The sequence below is a fragment of the Physella acuta genome, unplaced genomic scaffold (genome assembly GCF_028476545.2).
Source record: "Physella acuta isolate Inbredline_101_S28 unplaced genomic scaffold, ASM2847654v3 ptg000045l, whole genome shotgun sequence".
NCBI classification, from domain to species: Eukaryota; Metazoa; Mollusca; class Gastropoda; family Physidae; genus Physella; species Physella acuta.
In genome coordinates, this window is record NW_026731565.1 from 103,420 (window position 1) to 125,925 (window position 22,506).

Here is a 22,506-nt window from a genome sequence, read left to right on the forward strand (position 1 = left end):
ATGAGGATCCTGCTTCATTAGCTAATTGGAGTTAACAACCCCCCCCCCCCCCAACCCACACAGCTGAAATAGACCACGCCCCAGTAAATTTAAATAAAAATTTCTGACCAGAGGGGTAATAAATGTCACGCGCTATGTCACATGACTAGGATCTTTGTTACTGACGTCATTGCCCAAAGGTTAGTGTGGTTTCCTGGACACGTGTACCCTCACGTGATTGGGATGTTGTTTTTTACTTTAGATTTTAGATCATAGAGATATGTGTAAAGACTCTTCGTGGGAATACACGCAACATCATAGCATTGTTGAAGGCATTAGTGGATATATATAAATAAATAAATAAATAAATAAATAAATAAATATATATATATATATATATATATATATATATATATATATATATATATATATATATATATATATATATATATATAAACATTTTTTCAATTTTTTTTAAAACCAGAGTTTCTTCGAGGCATCTCTTCAGGGGGGAGGGGGGTGGGGGCTCCGAAGAAAGTCTACCGCCCCTCCCGAACGTAAAGAAATTTACATAGAAAATATATACTTGTATATACTTTAACAGTGTCCGCCCCCCCCCCCCCCCTGTTTCAAACGTATGTTTATGTGTTTAGTCTTGCTATTCATTTTATCACATGCTCAAGATTTACGCAGTGACATAAAAGGAATAAAAAACAGAAAACTTAAAAATAAAAATGTTTCAAAACAAATATAATTTTAAATTATTGACGTCGGGTCGTGTGGGGTGTGTCTATCAAAACCATCGGGTCTACGTGTAAGGACCATAAATCTCACAAACATCGTACCCAAAACACGTCGTGTTTACCAGTCTTATCACGACCATCAACCAATCGTTTTGCTTCAAAAGCAAATATCAGGTCACGTGATATTTGTTTCTTTTTGTTTTATTTTAAAAAAAATTAGTTTCATTTTCTTTTTCTTTTCGTTTCTTTTTAATTTATTTTTTTGAAAACAAAAATGATAAAAACGCGTCTTTTCCAAGTTATTTACCCAAAGAAAATTTTGTTTTATATTTAGTTTATTCTAATACTTTGTATAGAGTTGCCCATAGTAGCATTGATTTAATAATGAGACTACTTTTGTTACGCATGAAGAGTACATCCTTATATGACTACTAGATTTTTAGTCAATGTTTGACAATCATCATAAATGGCTTTTAAATGTAACCAGACCATTCTAAATTACGGAGCCACAAAGTTTTACCTCCCTTTAGACTAGTCTAGCATAACATCAGGTAAAAAAAAAACACACACGAGTTAACTAGCAGTTGATATTAGTTCTAATTAGGGGCATTAAAACCTTTATTTCGAAAATTAACAAAGTCAAATTATAAGTAAATTATTTCCTGTATAAAATATACATAAAATTACGTAATACTACCCCATCACCACCACCACTCACAAACAATTCCCTGTTTTTGGCAAAGCATGTGTCTGTTGGCAGGTCAGATTTAGGGGGAGGGGAATGGGGGGGATTCCCTAGCTCCCTCTCCTCCTCTTTCTCCCCTACCCCCCCCCCCCCCCCACCCTCCCGCTTGCTGCGCCTCTGTATCTCCCTTAAAGCACTTCCTACATTTACATAACGATAGCCCTGCAAAGATTCCCAACACCTATGCTACGAATTATCCCAGAAATCTTGCCTAAAACCACGCCCCTGATTCACCCTTGACCCCCTTCCCTCCATCCCTGAAGACAAGATGTCCGCCTGTCAGGTTTCATTGACTTAATGTAGGATCATCCCAAATTATCCGGACCAACCTTCGAGAAATTATGGAAGACATACTAATCAATACATCGGCTCTTCCAAACTCCCCGGCTTTGATGTCTTTCAAGTAACTAGATCTAAATAACATTATTAGATCTGGCTTTACCCTGTATTAGTGTCATTTGACTGGGAAAATAGTTCAAGTTCAGGTTTTGCTAAACACCAGTCCGATCCGTGTAGATACCCAAAAACACTTTTACTTGTAAATGTTAAAAAATAAATACTGTATTTATATTAGACATATTAATTTACTTTATTTTCATAAATTAAAAATAACCTTACTTTTAAAAAATTCGTTATTAATATATACACTTAACATAATTGATATTTTAAAGTTAGGTATGGAATACAAAACGTTAAAAAATAGCGATTTTGTACAAGATTTAACTAAAGAATATACTCACCAACAATTGTAGCAAAGACGAACACACCGATTAGATAGCTCACTGTAACAAACACGTATCTGATAAAATAAAATGAAAAAATAATTCAAATTCTGTATATTACAAATATAATCGTTCTTTTATATCCTGCACCTATTGTTCTTATTCCTAACTTTGATATATGCCAATATAATATACAGGAAAAAATACAAGTACAGAAGTACATATTTTATGTAGATGCATATTGTTATCATAATTTAATATTCATGACTAATAAATTATGTATTTTAAAATTTTCAGATTAGCAAACAGTTTAAAGATTATTATATATAATTTTGCTACATTTACATGAATTTTCATTTGATTTAGTGCCTTAATTACACTGATTTTACTGCATTGTATTTCAATCTACTTTCAGATTACTATATTCTAATGCAGTTAAGTAAAATAAATAAGAAAATTGTTAAAATATTCCCATCCTTAACCAAAGTCATGCTAAGTTTTAATACGTCTGTCTTTGTTACATTGCTATTCACGCTGTTCCATGTCCATGTCTTTCGATGAAAAGACTAGTCAGAATTCCGTCTAAGCCCCTATAGGGCTGGTAAGTAGGTCACCAACCAGTTCTATGGCTCATGCAGGTTTTATTGAGCCGTAGAACTGGTTGGTGACCTAGCGATCAGCACGATAGAGTGCAGGCTTTTAGACTAATTAAATGATTATCTCCACTTGTCATCTTCCCAAGAAATAGCAGGTTTTCTTATCTTTCGTTGTGCGCACTAACTTTTAAAGGCCCAATGTTCCATAAGGAGCAAAGAGGACTAAGTCAAGTAAGTCAATAACTTTCAAAGGCCGAGATAATTGTTTCAAAACTCCCCCACACCCTCCCGCCCCTAGTTAGTTATGGTGGAGAAGTTACTATAAAATGACGTCGTTTCTTTATATATACATACAATATATATATATATATATATATATATATATATATATATATATATATATATATATATATATATATATATTTGTTTGTGTGTGTGTAAAGTGAGTGTTTGCTTTTTATTTCGACATTCTATTGTAGATTTACAACTGTGAAGTAGAGTTCCCATATATATGTGATTATCTGTCTCAGCTTATGAAGAGATTGCTTGCCATATATCCTGTCTACAGTAAAAAAAAAATATGTGTGTATCATACGGCAATCGACTTTGAAGTTTTGAAATTTTACTTGGGCCAGGCTTTTAAGCAATGAAAAGCCAAATAACTTTTCATTTTTTTAGCAATAATTTTTTTTAAGCTCTATTCTCTCATATGCAGAATTTTTTGGTAACAAAATGATTTCTATTTTTAAAAAAAATTAGAATGAATAGAAAAGCAATTTATTGTGACAGTTTTTAGATATATTATTTTTTTCTTTTTGGGCGAAAGTAAAGAGCGCTGTGAAGATTTAAATTCACTTTATTTAATTTATTTTGGAATCTACAAAATCGTTTTTTTATGACTGGTTTGGTTTATTTCCATGAGGGTGTTTTTGCTTTGGTGTTTTTAGTAAGAGATTGGTTAAGTGGTAGAGCACATCGTAATGATTATGTTTGGTTTGAGTTCGAATTTACGGAGATGTTCCATCTATTCTGATGTGTGGGGGGAAAAGCATAACATTTTTAAAAAATAGTTTCATGGCAAACACAGATTTCTTCGTGCTTGGTCAACTCAGCTCTAATGGGTACCTGAAACCATACTCCTGGCATCCAATCCCTTCATAAGCTGAAGTAAATGAAACAGATTAATTTCAAAGACCGTAATTTTGCTTAACCATGTTATTGTCATAGACGTTTTTTTTCACTAAAAATTCGTAAAGATCATTATTTTATGATTTAGTTCCATAACGTTTTTAGGAAATACTGAGTGCTTTTGGCTGCCAAAACATTAAATGAATAGCTTGACGATGCCTATCAATAGTTTTTAAGGGGGCTGTATCACTTAAACTAAGGGAGAGAAACAAACATATTCATAAAATTTTTTTAGACATATACATGTCACAATTTTATAGTGGTAGTAACGTTGTTTTAGCTATAATACAGCATATAATTTATGGGGTTAATAAATAGCAAATAAAATTCAAAAATTAAATTTGTTAGTATTTTATTACATTTTTTTTAAATTTGTAAACTTTTTTCCTAAACCATTAATAAAGTACTTAAAATTTATTTTAAAGTTTCCTTACGACATCAAATTTGATTGTTTTTCAGAGGTTAAGTGTTTTGTCAATTTCAAAAGTCCCTCCACATGGGTCTGACCTTGAAAATTCGAGGAATTACAAGATTACACGCAACGGACAACCTAGTTCCAACGGTAGGGTAATATGTTATGCATCTCCTAGATTCGGCTTAGAGTAGTTTCAGCAGGAAAGGCCTAAAAGTTGGAAAACCGCAGCCCAATATTTCTTATTAAAAATGATTGGGTAAAATTATTTATAAAAAATGTTTGCATTATACAATGACTTTTTTACGTTCTGTTGTATAGCTCCTTGATAATAACTATTATGGTAAAAAATGTGTGTATGTATAATAGTATTTTTTTTTTTGGCAAATCTTTTCGTCAATTTTCCATTGTCTGGGTGATAATGCCCCTTTAGTAAAGAATAAAAGAACAGTTGTAAATCATTTACATGCACGACAAGATTAATTCATCCACAACAAATACAACATTGAAATATACAACATTTAAATTTTAAAACAGCTCCATGCAACAGCTTTAACACAATGAACATCGAGACTTACGCGAATTCAGTTAATTCTAGTACCAACTTCGCCTGACGTGTGAAACATACGACACTCAATGAAATGCTGTTTCTACTACAGACTGATTTAATTAAGATAATTTAAAACAACGCAGCATGGACCTTATAAAATAAGTTGTGATCTTCCTACAATTAAGACTAATTAATTAATTATAATTAGTCAAAAATGCTACTGAGATGTAGTTTTAAATACTTGAAAAATTTAGAAACGATCTTCACTTTTGTATTAATTGTTAGCCAATTGTGTAATACACTTAATAATTTAGTAAAATATTTGGACTATTTCGGGGTGAGGTGGTTATTTGGGGTGGTTTTTTTAGAAGTTAGTGGAGGGTGAGTTGAGACCAGTCTAAGGGTAGTGTGGGTAGTGGCTATTTTGGTGTGGTGGGGGTCATTGTTTGAATCTAAAGAGTTTTCACGCGATTATTTTCGCCTCATGTTTAAGTCGTACATTTGTTAACAGATCTGGCATAGCAGTATAAAAAGACTGCCAGTGTTGAAAGTACCGAAACAAATCATGAAAAAATAAACACAGAATAAAATAATTGATCTAACAGCAAACACAATGTTTAACAAATGAATACGTTTAAAAAATGTAATACATTGTAACACAGTAGAAACGTTGATAAAATGATGTATTCACATTTTAAAATATGATATTCGTGTAGATTCGGAAAAAAAAACAATAACATATTTTTAAAAAATGTAATACTTTTAAAAATATTTTTATGTGATAAATGTATCAAATTTCAATTTGAGGTTATCTAAATCTTGATATCTAAAAATTGAGATCGTAAATTTAGACAATTAAAAACATGTTTAGAATTTTTTATCTCAAAATAAATTAGTACTTCCAAAGTGAACGGCTAGGAGATGCAAGTAAAAACACAACGGAAATATCAAAATGATGAGACTACGATTGAAGATACGATAGCACAAAAAATGCGAGACAATATATAATACGAGACTATACCGAGGGCTACTTACGCTGCGTTGGACATGCGCATACTGAAGGAGGAAATCATGAACATGTTAAAAGCTGGTTCATGTATTAAAAAAAATCACAGTATAGATGATTTTTTTTAGGTTTAATGATATGGGTAGACTGACTTTGATATCCAAATTTTTATTGAGTATGATGGTGTATGCTGGAGGTTGACCCAAGCAGTGGCGTAGCCAGGATCGTCTCAAGGGGGGGGGGGGAGGGGTCCAATTTTTACCCGGGGACAAACTTTCGATTTGCACCCCCCCTCAAACTTTCGATTTGCACCCCCCTTTAAACTTTCGATTTGCACCCCCCCCCCTCATACTTTATATATATATATACCGAAGGGTCTATGGGGGGGGGGGGGGTTATGACCCCCCTCCCCCTAACCCCCCCCCCCCCCCCCCCCCGCCTACGCAACTAGACCCAAGATAAATCATTTGTGCTTGTTAAAATAGATTTAGTAAAAAAAATTGCTCTTAACGTTAAAAATAATGTTCTAGAGGTTGGTAAAACGTAACGCGGTTTTATGATGACGTGTGACGACAGGGTAGGGGAGGGGGGAGGAGTAAGTATTGGCTGTATTTGCGACATGTCGCTTATGGATCATTTCTAACACCCGCGACCAGGGGCGTAGCGAGGGGGGGGGGGGGGCGGGGGATGCGGATCGCACCGGGTAACACCATTTAGGGGGTGACACCAAGGCAAAAAATAGCAAAATATATAGAGAAAAACTTGAGGGTGGGGTGACACCATTAAGTGCCGCATCGGGTGAGACCCGACCTCGCTACGCCACTGCCCGCGACAATGAATTTTTGTTTTCTTTTTTGTTCTTACTGCTCTCAGCTACCCAGGACTATTGGTCTGAATCGATATCACACCAACGACATGATTTGCTGCTACTCTAAAAAAAAAAACCCAAATCCATGAAAATCCAACCTCCCTCATCTCACTTTCAAAAGATCTCCTCCGTAACAATGGGTGGGGCGACATCATTTAGTGTGATTCATTACAATGATAAATATGTTTTAAAACAAAATGAAATAAAAGAAGTGTAGCTTACTTAGATTAAACCCGTCCATATTTTAATAACCAGAACCCAGTTCGTAAACCTGCAAACCTCCTTTAAGGTTCAGCTCATAGATTAATATAGAAACCTGTTTAACAGGTTGCAAGAATTAAAAAAAAAAAAACAACAACAAACAACAACATATGAATTTTCGTTTTGCGGTAGTGTATAAATATCGGTGTTTAAAATTTTCTCCTCATCTAGCGAGACGAAAATAGTTATCTTCAGAAAAGCGCCAACAATCAGATTTACAAAAAAAATTTTTCTCTATGTTCCAATAGGCTGTATGGTATAGTATATTATACGAGCCGACCCGCTGCGTATCATACGCCGCTATTTAGTTGTTTTATTTTCTACTTTTCAGTAATTCATAATTTGTGAATTCGACAGTACCAGTGCTGCCACTGAAAATATTTGCTTTAAAACACTACCAGTAGCTCGTTGAGGACGATAACCCCCCCCTCCTTTCTTGGGGAAAGGAGTGTGGGGGTAATGTCGTATTGCCCTACACCCTTCCCCCTGTAAAATCAGCCTCCTCTTAGTTACCTCCCCTAAGTTTAAAATCGTTTCAAACTAAAATACCTGCCCTAGTAACCGACACTAAATCCGGCTCTACGAATGTAAACATTTAACGTGAACCAAAGCTCACCAGACCATGTAGGGGTGGGGTGGTAGGGAGCGCGCTTACAGCTTGTTTTCTAGCGTCTCCCAGAAGAGAAATATATATATAGATTTAAATATCTTTCCTTATTACAATAAAATGACAGCTACTTCAACATTATATTTATTGTGAAACATATTAATATGTAATAGATCTTGTGTAACATGAGGGGACGAAAAAGCTTAGTGAACATAGTAGTGCAGAGGAAACAGACAGTTTACCAAAGGAAAAATTTCGGTCGTCTAGTTTACTACAAAAAACACTATTTTTTTTTTGAAGATTCAAAACACTGGTTAATTCAGGAATATGAATTTTGTGTCATCATCAGATGAAGTAGAGTTTATCTGTTGACCTCGGTCAGCACTATGACCAGAAGCCTTTGTAAGTACCTAGATTTGTGAGCGGATTCGTACTCGTGACTTTCGGGTTATGAGAATGGCTCTCTACCGCTAAGCCACACCGCCCCCGATTAATGTAGTATTTTATAATACTTTATTTTACATTTTTAGTGTTTTTCGGTGATACCTTTCATTTTTAGTTTAGTTTTATTTTCTACGGAATAATTTTAGTTCCTTAAAATATTAACAAACTAATGAAAAGGATTTTTGTAAAAAATATTTTTTTGATGTTTACATTTGTTTTGATATTACGGCGCAACCCGTATGTCACTGGTTGTTTAAAAAAATGTTTTGTTGTTAGCGGATGTCACACGGTGACCCCAAGCTAGTGATTCCGCGCATGCGCAGATGGCACATCAGTAACCAGCTGGGGATTTGTTCCCAGTCCCAGGGAATCAGGAAGGGATTTAGAGCTTCCATGTGACAACATGAGTGGAATGTGGTTAATGGGTGGGTAACAAGAAAAGGTGGGTTTTGGGGGGATTGAATGGGGAAGATATGGATGGTAAACGCGTTAAATTGTGTGGGTGGGTTTTTTTTTCCCAGAACTTGGAGTTGGCTCTGCAATGGAGGCTAGCGAGTTGACAAGATTCCTTCCATAATGTTGTTGACATGGAATAAAAACATGCTTTTTAGATTTAGACCGTAAAAAAAAATAAAAAATAAAAACTTAAGCCTAAAATTAATTTAAAAATTTTATATTTTTAGAATAAATGCTATAAAAGTTGCAAATCCAGAGAACTTGAAAATAATTTGTTGAGTTTAAGGCTACATTTCTATTTATTTTCATCAAGCCTAAGTTATAACCGGATGTTTCACTTTCGTAAGACAAATATTGATTGGCTGTACAGTAACTTAGTGATCGATAACTATTTGTTTACAAAACTTTGCAGATCAAGTTTTTAAATAACAATGCAAATTTAAAACCCCATGACCTAGTTTTCTATTTTTAGCTTACAATGTGTACAATAAAATCAATGGCGGCCTATCCAATAGCAGGATGCCATTGTTTATGTCGCCATTACACGTGAAAACCAAATTGTTTTTGCTTTTTTTTTTAATTTTTATTTAGTTACCGAAAAATATTATAAACATCAAATACATCCAATCTTTAGTAAAGTCCGAAAAAAACCAGACAGACAGGATTTTATAACCATATTGATTGTAACTACGCTGTGCATGATTTTTAAATGAATTTATACACCTCTCAAATACCTTTGAGACTTTTCTCGCTGGTGTCCATTGAGAGGGATGTGTCTGTGTGTGGAAGTGTGTGTGTGTGTGTGAGGATAATGTGTCAATATAGAGATTGGAAGCTTAGAGCGATAATGGTCGGCCTTTGGGAAGTGGGGTGGGGTGGGTGGGAAGGGGAAGCTATCTCACACTCCTAATTGAACGCGTCAGGATAAATAGTTATCCATACAGTAAAGAGGGCTGAAGGCGGGGGGGGGGGGGGGTCTATATGCTAGTATGTGGTCAGCACAGATGACTGGTTATGTAGTGATGGAGGGGGGTGAAAGGGGGGTCTATATGCAAGTATATCGTCAGCACAGATGACTGATTATGTAATGATTGGTGTGCGTGTGAGGGGGAGGGGTCTATATACAAGTAGCCTATATAGTCAGAACAGATGACTGGTTATGTAGTGATAGGGGGGGGGGTGAAGGTGGATGGGGGGGGGGCTTTATGCAAGTATTGTCAGAACAGAAGACTGGTTATGTAATGATGGCGGTGTGTGGGGGGGTCTAAATGCAAGTATATAGTCAGAACAGAAGACTGGTTATGTAATGATGGCGGTGTGTGTGGGGGTCTATATGCAAGTATATAGTCAGAACAGAAGACTGGTTATGTAATGATGGGGTGTGTGTGGGGGTCTAAATGCAAGTATATAGTCAGAACAGAAGACTGGTTATGTAATGATGGCGGTGTGTGTGGGGGTCTATATGCAAGTATATAGTCAGAACAGAAGACTGGTTATGTAATGATGGAGGGGGGGGGGGGGGGTAAATCTTGAAGCCTATACTACAAAGTGTAATTTAAAATAAATATTTGCCAAACTTCAAAGTGAAGGTGGGGGGAGAGGGCTGATGCAAAATGTGCAGCAAAAATCCAATGTTTAGCTGTTCATACTGGAGCTATGGCAGGTAGAGTCTGGTATGTAAAATCACGAAGTGCGAACAAAACAGTCGACCAAATATGAGCAGAACGAGTTTAGGAGGGGGTGGGGGGTGGGGGTGGGGGGGGGGAGATACCACACGTTATAATATTATTTAAAGTAAATTAATTAAATATTTAGCGGTTAGAGAAAGTGTCAAGCATGACGGAGTGAAGTCAGAAAGTCCAAATAGTGACCAAACAGGAGGGTAGGGGGGTTGGCAGAGGCAAGGGGCAGACGCACCCCTCACGTAAAATCACGCCCATCTGATCAACATAGATGCTAGACGGTAAAGTGGAGCTTAAAGCCAATGTTAAATCAAGCCCCAGGAGCTTCGCCTGAGCTCCTCAAGCTAACAGATGAGCATGCTGGGAGAATTGAATTTTCTTATTACGGGAAGAAGATTCGGATTGGCGAAAAACCCAAGAAAGCCAAGCGAATGAAAGTCGGAATTGTTGCATCTAATAATAAATACCATACAAGAGGAAACTACAAGGGAAATAACTAAGGTGATAAAGGAATCTAAAACAAGGGCATACGGATAGATACTATACAGAAACATAATTTTAACACCTTGTACGGTGTTTAGTAAAAGCTAGAGTTTATGTTTTTTGTGGTAATAGTTTTATTTTTGTGTCTTCTCAAGTACAGTGTTCCTTATTTTATTTCTTAAATGATATCTGATTTGAATTGACTTAAAATATTTTTAAAATAAACCGGGAGTGATCTCCCCTAAACTTTCTCGAATATTCTTATATTAAAAACTGGGGGATGGGAACTCGGGATATAGACATGAATTTTAATCCATTTTAAATACTTAAACTTTTTAAAATAGAATAAAATCTCGTAGAAAAAACAATTGAACACCAGTGAATGCCAAATAAAATGTGCCTAATAGTGCGGAATAGTATTAGTACTTTATAAATTTACATTAGATTTTGAGAAATCGGAAGTAGCGTAAATTAGTACTTCCGGTTAACGGAAATTACTCAAAATTCGACTGAAGATAGAGAATTATATGTTTTACTTACATGTGAAATTTCATTTATCTATCTGAAATGGTACTCAAGTTATAGACTTTTTAAAAATTCAAAGTAGAAAAAGCACCACTTCCGGTTATCGGAAATCGCTCAAAAGTTGATAGGGATCTACGATTTTGATAAAATAATTATATATAAAATGTCATCAGCCTAGCTGTAACGGTACTCAAGTTATCGAGTTTACAGACACACACACAGACATACACACAGACATACGGACAAAATTGCAAAATTATGTTTTTCCGTATCAGTGAGGTGTAAAACGTCGAGATTTGCAAAAATCTCGATTTTTTTTTTTTTTTTGCACGATTACAATACTTTCTCTATACTTCGTATCTACGAGAAAGTAATAATACACGAGGGAAAAGACATTTCAAGTATATACTCGTTGTATTCCGTGTTTTGACTCGTGTTTTAGGTCATGATTTAGCTCGTGTTTAAGCTCATGTTTTGTGTAATTATTAGCTCATGTTTAAGGTCATATATTAGCAAATGTTTTTGATCATGTTTTCTGTCAAGTTTATGTTTTTGTTTGGGCTTGCATCATAGGAAATGTTTTAGCTCATGTTTCTTTTCGATTATGTTTTAGCTCATACTTTAGCTCAAGTTTATTTTCGATCACGTTTAATTTTATATTTTAGCTCGCATTTTAGCTCAAGTTTCTTTTCGATAGTGTTTCAGCTCATGTTTAGTTCTTATTTTAGCTCATATTTAAGCTCATACTTTAGCTCAAGTTTCTTGTCGATCATGTTTTAGCTCATATTTCAACTCATGCATTCCCCCTAGGTTATCTCAATCTTCTATCAAATTCCGCCTCCACCCCCCCCCTCCCCCCCTTCCGACAATTTATTTTTTATCATCGACGAGAATTTAATCTTAATTTATCCTCACAAAAAAAAACTATTCTACACCCCGATCTATACGTCGTCCAATTGACCCCTTATCTCAGATTTTCTTTTACTTTCTGGTTCTCAGTTGTTGTTTTTTTTTCTGCTTTAAATTTTGTCGCCAGAGGGATTCGCAGATCGCAGGAGAGAAATTTAAAAAAAATATTTTAAAAAGTACGAGGTTGATGAACTGGTTAACAATTTGATTATACTTTACCCCCCCCCCCCCCTCCTCCTCCCCCGTATAGATAAGTTGATCCATTGTTGAAAAAGGCGTTATTACAGTCATATTACAGTCAAATTACAGTCATATTAGTCCTAAGATCGTATTATAGCCATACAGTCATTTTAGCCATACAGTCATATTACAATCATACAGTCGTATTGCAGTCTTACAGTCATATTATAGTTATTCAGTCATATTATAGTCATACAGTCATATTTCAGTAACACATTGATATTTTAGTCATATTAGTCATACAGTCATATTACAGTCATACATTCATGTTAGTCATTAGGTCATATTATTGCCATACAGTCATATTAGTCATACAGTCATATTACAATTATACATTCATGTTAGTCATTAGGTCATATTATTGCCATACAGTCATATTAGTCATACAGTCATATTACAGTCATACATTCATGTTAGTCATTATGTCATATTATTGCCATACAGTCATATTTTAGCCATACAGTCATATAACAGTCATACAGTCATATAACAGTCATACAGTCATATTAATCATCAGGTCATATTATAACCATACAGTCATATAACAGTCATACAGTCGTATTACAGTCATATTACAGTCATTCAGTCATATTACAGTCATATATGTTTCGAGGTAAGGGCTTCATGGCATCCATCCCATTCGGGCAAATGTACGAAAGTAAAGTTAACATTTCTAATCGGATGGTCTATGAGGAATGTGAAGTGGAGTCAGGGGCGTAGCGAGGGGGGGGGGAGGGGGGTGCGGACCGCACCGGGTGACACCATTTAGGGGGGTGACACTAAGGCAACAAATAGCAACATATATAGAGAAAAACTTGAGGGGAGGGGGGGTGCAAATCGAAAGTTTGAGGGGGGGGGGGTGCAAATCGAAAACTTGAAGGTGGGGTGCAAATCAAAAGTTTGAAGGGGGGGGGGGGTGCAAACCAAATCAAAAACTTGAAAGTTTGTCCCCGGGAAGGGTCGCTACGCCTCTGGGGGGTGACACCATTAAGTGCCGCACCGGGTGACACCCGACCTCGCTACGCCACTGAGTGGAGTTCGCCTGTTTCTGTGACCTCGGCATAATGAGGGATAGTGTGGTCAGCACTAAGCCCAGCAGCTTATTGTCACTAAAGAGAGTCTAGTACCCGTTGGATTAGCGGGGAGGCGGGGGTGGACTCAGGGCCCAAGATCCGAACTCTAGACTTTCCGGATAAAGTTGCACACTCTGCAATACGACTACTCCGTCTTGTTTCATGTCTATGTTTCATTCAGTCAAACGTCCATTTTGGGCATTTGTCATATTTCGGCAAACATCCATCTGTGAAAACAGCCTTCGGGCGAGAGACTTTTGAGCAATCGTCCGAATCCACAGCAGTAAAACTACTTGACGAGTATTGAAGACTAGAATCGTTTTCTTATCATTTAATAGTTCTGACCATAAACGTTACTATTATCCTAACCTTGGCTCTAGCTCAATCCCTACATTCTCCTGCCAACTCTAGCCGTAACTTCAACCCTAACCATAGCCCTGTCTCCTAACTATCAACCTAAATAAAGCCCTAAACCTGAACGTAACCTTGATTTGGACCCTAACCACAAATATATGTCTATATCCATAACCCGTAGCCCCTTAAACTGATCTACCAGTGTTTCTTCCAGACTTTTTGCTCCGGGGGGTGGGGGGGGGGGGAAGGAAAGGGGCAATTGATATTTTTTTTTGGGGGGGGGGGGACACTGGTAAAAGTATGTTTTCTATATAAATTCGATTTCGTTGGGGGGGGGGGGGGAACTCTGGACTCTACTCCTTACCTAAGCCTATTTACATCCATAACCCTCGTCCTCTCATTAACCCTAACCCTAAAACTACTCACCAAACTCCATCTTAACCCAATGCCCCTGCATAGTTAAAAGAATTTAAAAGGAAAATGAAACCGGAAGTCACGCAACCTTCGGACTTTTTTTTCCTAATGTAACAGACACGTTTCCATCATCTCACTCCTCCCCCCCCCCCCCCCTGCGATTATTTGCATATCTTCACGTCTGCAGCTCGCGTTCGCCATCTGGTTCCGGTCTGTGACGTCACGGAGCCGGCGTATGATCCGGCAGGAAATCAGATTTCAAAGACCGTCCTCTCGACTCGCGGAGTTTTTCAGGTGTAAAAAAATAGTGGGTTCCTTTGTTGTTTGAGTGGTTCCCAAGTTACTGTTGTAGACCTAAATGCAAAAAAAAGTGGTTTCTTTGTTGTATCAGCGGTTCCCAAGTTACTAATTTAGACTAATTTAGACATAAATGCAAAAAAAATGGTTTCTTTGTTGTATCAGCGGTTCCCAAGTTACAAATTTAGACCTCCATATGTAAAACAAAATAGTGGGTTCCTTTATTGTTTGAGCGGTTCCCAAGTTACCGTTGTAGACGTAAAGGCATGAAAAGTGGTTTCTTTGTTGTATCAGCGGTTCCCAAGTTACTGTTGTAGACCTAAAGGCATAAAAAGTGGTTTCTTTGTTATATTACCAGTTCCCAAGTTACTAATTTAGACCTCTATGTGTACAAAAAATGGTGATTTCTTTCTTGTATGAGCAGTTCCCAAGTTACTGTTGTAGACCTAAAGGCATAAAAAATGGTTTGTGTGTTGTATCAGCGGTTACCAAGTTACTAATTTAGACCTCAATGTGTAAACTAAATTAGCGGTTTCTTTGTTGTATGAGCAATACCCCTTTGTACGGGGTGTTACAGAAGTAGTTGTAAAGCTTTTGCTCAAGACTTTCATGTGAAAAATGTAGAGACTGCCTGTGTATGAGGTATTGTCTAAACGGTTCTCAAGGTACTGTTTTGGGCACGATGCAAAGGGTTAAAAGGTCCTTCTGAATTCTGTATCATTTGAACGGTTCTCAAAGTAGTGTTTTGGGCACGATGCAAAGAGTAAAAGGTTCTTCTGAATTCTGTATCATTTGAACGGTTCTCTAGTGTTTTGGGCACGATGCAAAGGTTAAAAGGTCCTTCTGAATTCTGTATCATTTGAACGGTTCTCTAGTGTTTTGGGCACGAACGATGCAAAGGTTAAAAAGTCCTTCTGAATTCTGTATCATTTGAACGGTTCTCAAGGTAGTGTTTTGGGCACGATGCAAAGGGTAAAAGGTCCTTATAAATTCTGTATCATTTGAACGGTTCTCAAAGTGGCGTTTAGTACACAATTTCAGGTCTAACAAAATAGTAGCTGCTGTTGAATAGTGTGTGTGTATGTGTGTGTGAATGTGTGTGAGAGAGAGTGTGTGTATGTGTGTATGTGTGTGTATGTGTGTGTACGTGTGTGTTTGAGTGTGTGAGAGAGAGTGAAAAAGTGTGTGTGTGTGTGTGTTGTGTCAATAGTTCTCAAGACACTAGCTTGGTCATGATATCCTCGCTAAACCACCCAGCGCAGATTTTCTCATTCCTTCTATGATACACGGCTGGAACATACTGAATCATATAAAAATATTTTTAGCGATATTGCTAATGGTGGGGGGGGGGGGGGGGGTTATGGGAAGAATTGGGACCAGGGAAAAATAGGTTTAGGATCAGAGTTAAGCCTGGGGCTTGGGTTAAGCAGTTTTTCTTCCAGACTTTTTTTCTCCGGGGGTGCACTAGCTAGATATTTTCGGGGGGGGGGGGGGGGGAAGGGGGGGGGAGGGGGGGGTGAGGGGGGGGCGGACACTGGTAAAAGTATATATTTTCTATATAAATTCCATTTCGTTAGGGCGGACGGTAGACTTTCGTCTAAGAGATGCTTCGTCCAAGAGATGCTTGGAAGAAACTCTGGGGTTAAGTCTAGTACTAAGATTATAGTTACCACTGCTTAAAAATATGCATTTGTTATTGCCTTGTCGGTTATATTAAAATATTATTTACGTATCTAAATTTTTTGTATAACTAATGGATTGATGTTTTTATAAAAAATCATAAGCAGCTCTTGGTGTAGTTGTACAAGCGCTCTGGTTATAAAATAGCTGCCGTTAGTGTTGAAATTTTTTTTTAAATTGCTTCGCAAACTTTTGAAAACTCGGATATTAAATCGAATATTTGAACCTTGTGATAGGGGTGTGTTTTATTTGGATCGCATGAAATTCGTGTTGCAGTCTACAATTTTCCAGTTGATGGTAGAAGGTTGTTATGGTGGTATTATGGGATAGAATTTTATGACACGTTTATATAGACGTTGGATAGATGTTATCTTTTATTGAATTCCATGAGCACTTTTTTATAGGATAGAATTGCGTGAGTCATATAAAAAAAAAAGAATTTAGGGTTTTTAAAATAATTTAGTAATTTGTGGTTTTTTTTAATTAAGTGAGTACGTTTTAAAATTGTAATAACTTTTAATTTTAATTATTTTCTCTAAATTATTAAACATGGATTGAATATATATAAAATATGTAATTAATGAGTTCTGCTAATCAAACTTCCTAAATCTCTAGCAACCTTATCTTTCGTCATATTTGTAAGTGGAAGGCTTGACTCTTTCCCTAATGCATAACCTTCATAGACCTTGGGTTGTTTGTTAAGATGGTTTACTTATACATAATGCAAAGTGCCTAATTACAATTTACTTTAATCCTGGATAATGCTAATGTGTAGTTGAGTGTAGTTCAGGAGTCGGCAACCTTTTGAAGCGGAAGAGCCAAAAGTTACGATTTTCAAAATTTCCCTGGTTTTAAAGAGCCACTAACATTTTTTTATTAAGATCATTAGTATTTATGCAAGGAGCTGGAGAGCCGCATCTTGATATTAAAAGAGCCGCATGCGGCTCGCGAGCCGCAGGTTGCCGACCCCTGGTGTAGTTGAATGGGGTTTCCATGCTCTGTTCAACAAAATTTTTTAAAAATTATTTTTTTAAGAATGGAATTTGGATTTCAAAAGAAACAGTACTTTAATAATTTTTCATAACTTTAAATGTTTTCTAATTTCTAGACAGAATAGTGTTTAGTTTGCACATAAACATAAAATAATTAAATTCAATTGAATTTCTCCTCTAAAAAACAATTACATCAAATGTGGAAAAACACAGAGCTACAAAATCAAACCCAATCGCCTAAAGTCACATGATCTATCGCACCCGCTACATGGAAGGGGGTGGAGGGTGGAGAAAGAGCTCGATTATTTCCCTTGAAAACTCCCCGCCCCGAAAATTGTTCGGCTTAACCTTCGCCCTTCAAAGTCTAGGACCTACGGGCGTTCATTAGCGATTCCATTCTTCGCGCCCCCTCCCGCCCTCGGTGCCCACATTTTCATTTCTACCCTCCAAACTTCCTCCCGCGGCTTTTCTACCCGTCGCTCAAACCCACCAACTCAACAAAAACTACTCGTATACACTGTATGCTTAGGTTGATAAGGAAACAGTACTTTTAAAAAGTGGTGTTTTTTTTAGCTTTTGAACGCTAAGTCAAGATATCCGTCTAGGAAGGATGAATAGAGATTTCTGTTATTTTAAGACCGTGGGTGGTTTTAAGGGGAAAAATTTGTTTAGTCTAATACGAGAAAATATCATGAAGTAAATAGAGTAATTTGATACAGAAATAATAGGAGTTTGTAGTTTATACTATTATATAAAGAGCGCGAAGATAATATTATTTACTTTTATACGAAGAACGCAAAAATGGAGTGAAACTGAAATACGGTGTTATTTATAAAAGAGACAAGTTTTAAATTACGGATAAGAGAGGTAATTGAGGTTAAAGGAACATGTTTTTTTTTTATTATCAAAAGTACGGTGTGGTCGGGGGTATGAGCGCTTGATTGCTAGCCTGGATATGTCGAGTTCGGATTTCGCTCGATGTTCGGATGTCTTTAAAGTCCACCCAGCTCTGAGGCGTACCTGACTCACGTTAGGGGAAGTCAAAGGCGGCTGGACATAGTGCTGACCACGCTATCCCTTCATATGCCGAGGTCACGAAAACAGGTGAACTCTACTTCATCTGCCACACAGACGTTCAGGTTCAAAAGAGAACATAGGCTAATTTGATTGCAATAGGGCTGGTAAGTAGGTCACCAACCAGTTCTACGGCTCAATAAAACCATAGAATTGGTTGGTGACCTACTTACCAGCCCTATTGTTAAGGTTTCTTGGTAAGGAGAGTTTGATTTATCTCAAACAGTTGCGAAATCTCGGTAAACCTCAGTTTTCTGGAAAAGTAAAAAGTTATAGATATTCAAAAACAAAATAATTGTGAAAAAAAAACCGGGAGAAAAAGTTTAAATAAACACGCTGATAACAAATCAATAATGCGCTAAAAAAAGACCAATTAACATTACGTGAATTTAATTACGTAGGCCTCCGTTTTTGTGACGTAAAATTGTTTAGAATGAAAATAGATAGATTAAAAATTGAAAGCCACAAAACTACAAAGGAGGCACTGGTTGCGCTTTAAATGGTTTTTTAACGTAATGGAGGTTAAAATAAAAGCGTTAAAAATAAATAAATTTTAAGAAACATTCATCACTGTTCTATTATTTTGAACGAGCCGACCCGCGGCGTATCATACGCCTCTATTTAGTTGTTTTATTTTCTACTTTTCGGTAATTCATAATTTGTGAATTCGACAGTACCAATGCTGCCACTGACAATATTTGGTTTAAAACACTTTTAGATAGTCGTTAAGGACGATACCCCCCCCCGTCCTTTTTCACCCAACCCCTACCCCCCCCCCCGAAAGCAAACTCCTCTAAGTTACCTCCCCTAAGTTTAAAATCGTTTCAAACTCCATTATCTGCCCCTAATAGCCGTCACTAAACCCGGCTCTACGATTGTAAACATTTAGCGTGAACCACAGCTCATTAGACCAAGTAGGGATGGGGATGATAGGGAACGCGCTTACAGCTTGTTTTCTATCGTCTCCAAGAATATATATATATATATATATATATATTTATATATATATATATATATATATATATATATATATATATATATACCTTATAACGGCTAATAGACCTGTATCTTGTTTAACTTAACTTTTTCCCGTTCGTGCCCAAGACACATGAGGCAGATTAGAGTTCATCTGTTTCAGAGATAGTGTGGTCAGCCCATTGTTTCTTCCAGACTTTTATCTCAGTGGGGGTGGGGGGGTGCGGTTAGTTAAAAGTAGGGCCTATATATTTCAATATAAATTCAATTTCGTTCGGGGGGGGGGGGGGTCGGTAAGCTTTCTCGGGGGAGCTGAGCCCCACACACCGAATAGATGCCTGGAAGAAACTCTGACTATATCTAGCCGCCATAGTTATCCCTAACATGAGTTAGGTACCCATCAGAGCTGGATGGACTCTGGGATATTCTACTGACTTGAACCTGGATTCGAACATGAGACTTTCCGGTTAGCATTCTAACTCTCTACCGCTAGGCCGCACCGTCCCTTGTTAAATAATTACATCTTTTTATACTTAACCCCAAATTGTGCAGTTTCAGGAATGTTATTTCTAACATGTACACACGCAACAGAGTTGAGGTACTTGAAGTATTTATGTCAGACTCCTACGCCACAAATGGACGGAAAATTTCCACGAACAAACACCATTTTCCACGTCGGGAATTCCGTCTCGCTCACATGGGCGCACAGCGAGCCTTGGGCCCGGGGGGTATTTCAACAAATGGAGACACCCACCCAGTCTGTTGGTTTGTTTGCTCTACACTCCCGGGGAGAGGAGCAACCCACGGATTTTGGTTGTCTTCCCCGTTCGTTTGCCGGGTTTGTTACTAGTACTCTTGTGTGTATAAATGTAACTATTTTTATTTTTAGTGAGATTTTGTAATGGTGTTAAAGTTAATGATCTGTATAAATTAAACTATAACAGAAATAGCGAGAAGAGAGATAACAAATTGTATATAAATGAAGCGCATAGTTTAAAGTCTGATTTGGTACACATACACTTATTATTTATTTCCCTTTACTAACACTCTAAATCCCAATGTAAGTAATATATTTACTTCCCTTTATTTAAACTTGAAACCTCGCCGTAAGTAATATATTTATCTCCCTTTACCTACTGTCCATGCGTTACCACAAGTAATATAGTTATTTCCCTTTACTTACTGTCTCAACGTTACCAAAAGTAATATAGTTATTTCCCTTTACTTACTGTCTCAACGTTACCACAAGTAATATAATTATTTCCCTTTACTTACTGTCTCAACGTTACCAAAAGTAATATAGTTATTTCCCTTTACTTACTGTTTCAACGTTACCACAAGTTATATAATTATTCCCCTTCACTTGCTTTTTAAAAAGCACACAAGTTATATATTTATTTCCCTTTACGTAAGAAATGTATTTATTTCCCTTTAATTACACTATTACCTCCCTCTACCCCACCTCCGCCTTCCTTTCCTGTAGAGATCCCACGAAAAGCAAACAAACAATTCATTACGCGGCAATGTAAGGCAGTCACAATATTTGATTGCTACATCGATTGGGATGTTTGGATACACATGCAGTTGTAAGGTTTTAAGCTAGATGGAATGCTAAGATAAATTTTCAGAAATTCGGTCAATGTTTAAAATTACTTTTACATAAACTTTTCAGTCTCGTTACTAGGTCTAGGTGTAACAACAAGGGCTAGTTAGAGGTTAGGTGGTTTGGGTTATAAACCCCTGACAGTACTTTCGGATCACCTCCCCCGCTTAACACCTCTTCTTCTTTTTCTTCGTTCTTTATCGTATTTTCCCCGTAATGTTATAAGGGATTTGGCATACTATGCGCCATACGGCCTGTTGAAGTTTATGTCACCATGCTTTCTGGATTTGCTTCCATAGCTTTTACCCATCCAAGAACAATCTGCCCGGCAACAGTTATTTTATTTTGGAGCTAGACTTCTAACCCGAGAGTCTCGAGTTCGAAGCAGGGTTCAACTTATCTGAGTCCACCCAGCTCTGATCGGTACTTAACTAATGTTAGGGAAACAAAGGCCGCTGAGCATAGTGCTGACGACACTATCCCTTCACATGCCGATGTATCTGGAGAAGGTGAACTCTGCCCCATTTGTCTTGGGCACGAACGGTAAATGATGATGATGATGATGATGAATTTAACCTGAAGTAAATAACATTTTTGAAAAAGAAAAAATCCTAATTCCTAATAATCTTTCTAGTTTGAAAAGAAAAGTATTCCCTAAAAAATTAAGGAATGAGAAATCATTAAAAGTGGTTCGTCATCATTTTATTTACGTCATCAAAATGTGGATTTTTAAATTGATTCATATTTTCAATGAAACGGTCAATTAAATTTCTTTGCTGTTCCCTTGAGGTGCATACCACGACTTTACACAAGCATTTCAAAATTATTTTTTTAAACGAAAAATAAAATGAAACGAATTAATAATTTGTATAGGTTAATTAAGACTCGGCCAATGAATGTTTAAGGATGAAAATACAACCTAAGAACTAAATTAGATATTTTTTTGTTGTAAAGACGGAGACATTAATGTCTTAATGCAAGGGTTCCCAAAATGTGATTCTAGACCCAATATGTGTAATAAGAACACCTCACTAAAGTACGAACCTCTTCGTTCTTGATTGTAATTTGGACGTGATTTCCTCCAACTCAACTAAGTATTACGAGTCAACCTCTTATGCGCCATTGAGGCCGTTGACTACGATTTCAGCCTACTTTTCTTTCTGGATTTCCTTCAATAACCTTTTTCCACCCAAGAACAAACTACAAGGCAGCAGTTGTTTTGAGTTGTCTCTCGTAGAAGAGTTGTCCCCAGCTTTTGTGCACGGGGGTTCGAATGCGCGACACTTCGGTTTAGCAACCATGAGCTTTACCGGCCCGATCACAAAGATCCCTATATTGTAAAGATGTATGCATTTTTTTTTCATTTAATGGCACCAAGAAGATACACATTTAGTAAAACGATATACTTACAGATTACTGTAGAACAACATTTAGCACTTATTATTGTGATAAAAACTACACATTGTTTTAAAACAATGACCGGCTGCTTACATAAACGTATTGTAAATAATCACAATAAGGTAGTGAGCTTCCGTATATCAGAACTGAGAAGAAGAAGAATCACACGGTCGTCGGTCACCATTGTCAATTCTCTTTCAGCTGATCGGGCCGCAAGCAGCCACAGTCCA

General features: G+C 36.9%; 1 protein-coding gene across 1 annotated transcript in view; it reads right to left on the reverse strand.

The window, feature by feature from the left end:
• LOC131944352 (cyclic nucleotide-gated channel rod photoreceptor subunit alpha) overlaps positions 1-22,506 on the reverse strand; it is a 76,587-nt gene that overhangs the window by 40,546 nt on the left and 13,535 nt on the right. Inside the window, exons 2-3 of the mRNA XM_059304913.1 lie at positions 5,971-5,991; positions 2,208-2,266 (exon numbers count right to left, since the gene is read on the reverse strand). Coding sequence (XP_059160896.1) covers positions 2,208-2,266; positions 5,971-5,991 — 80 coding nt within the window. The remainder of the gene's footprint in view (positions 1-2,207; positions 2,267-5,970; positions 5,992-22,506) is intronic.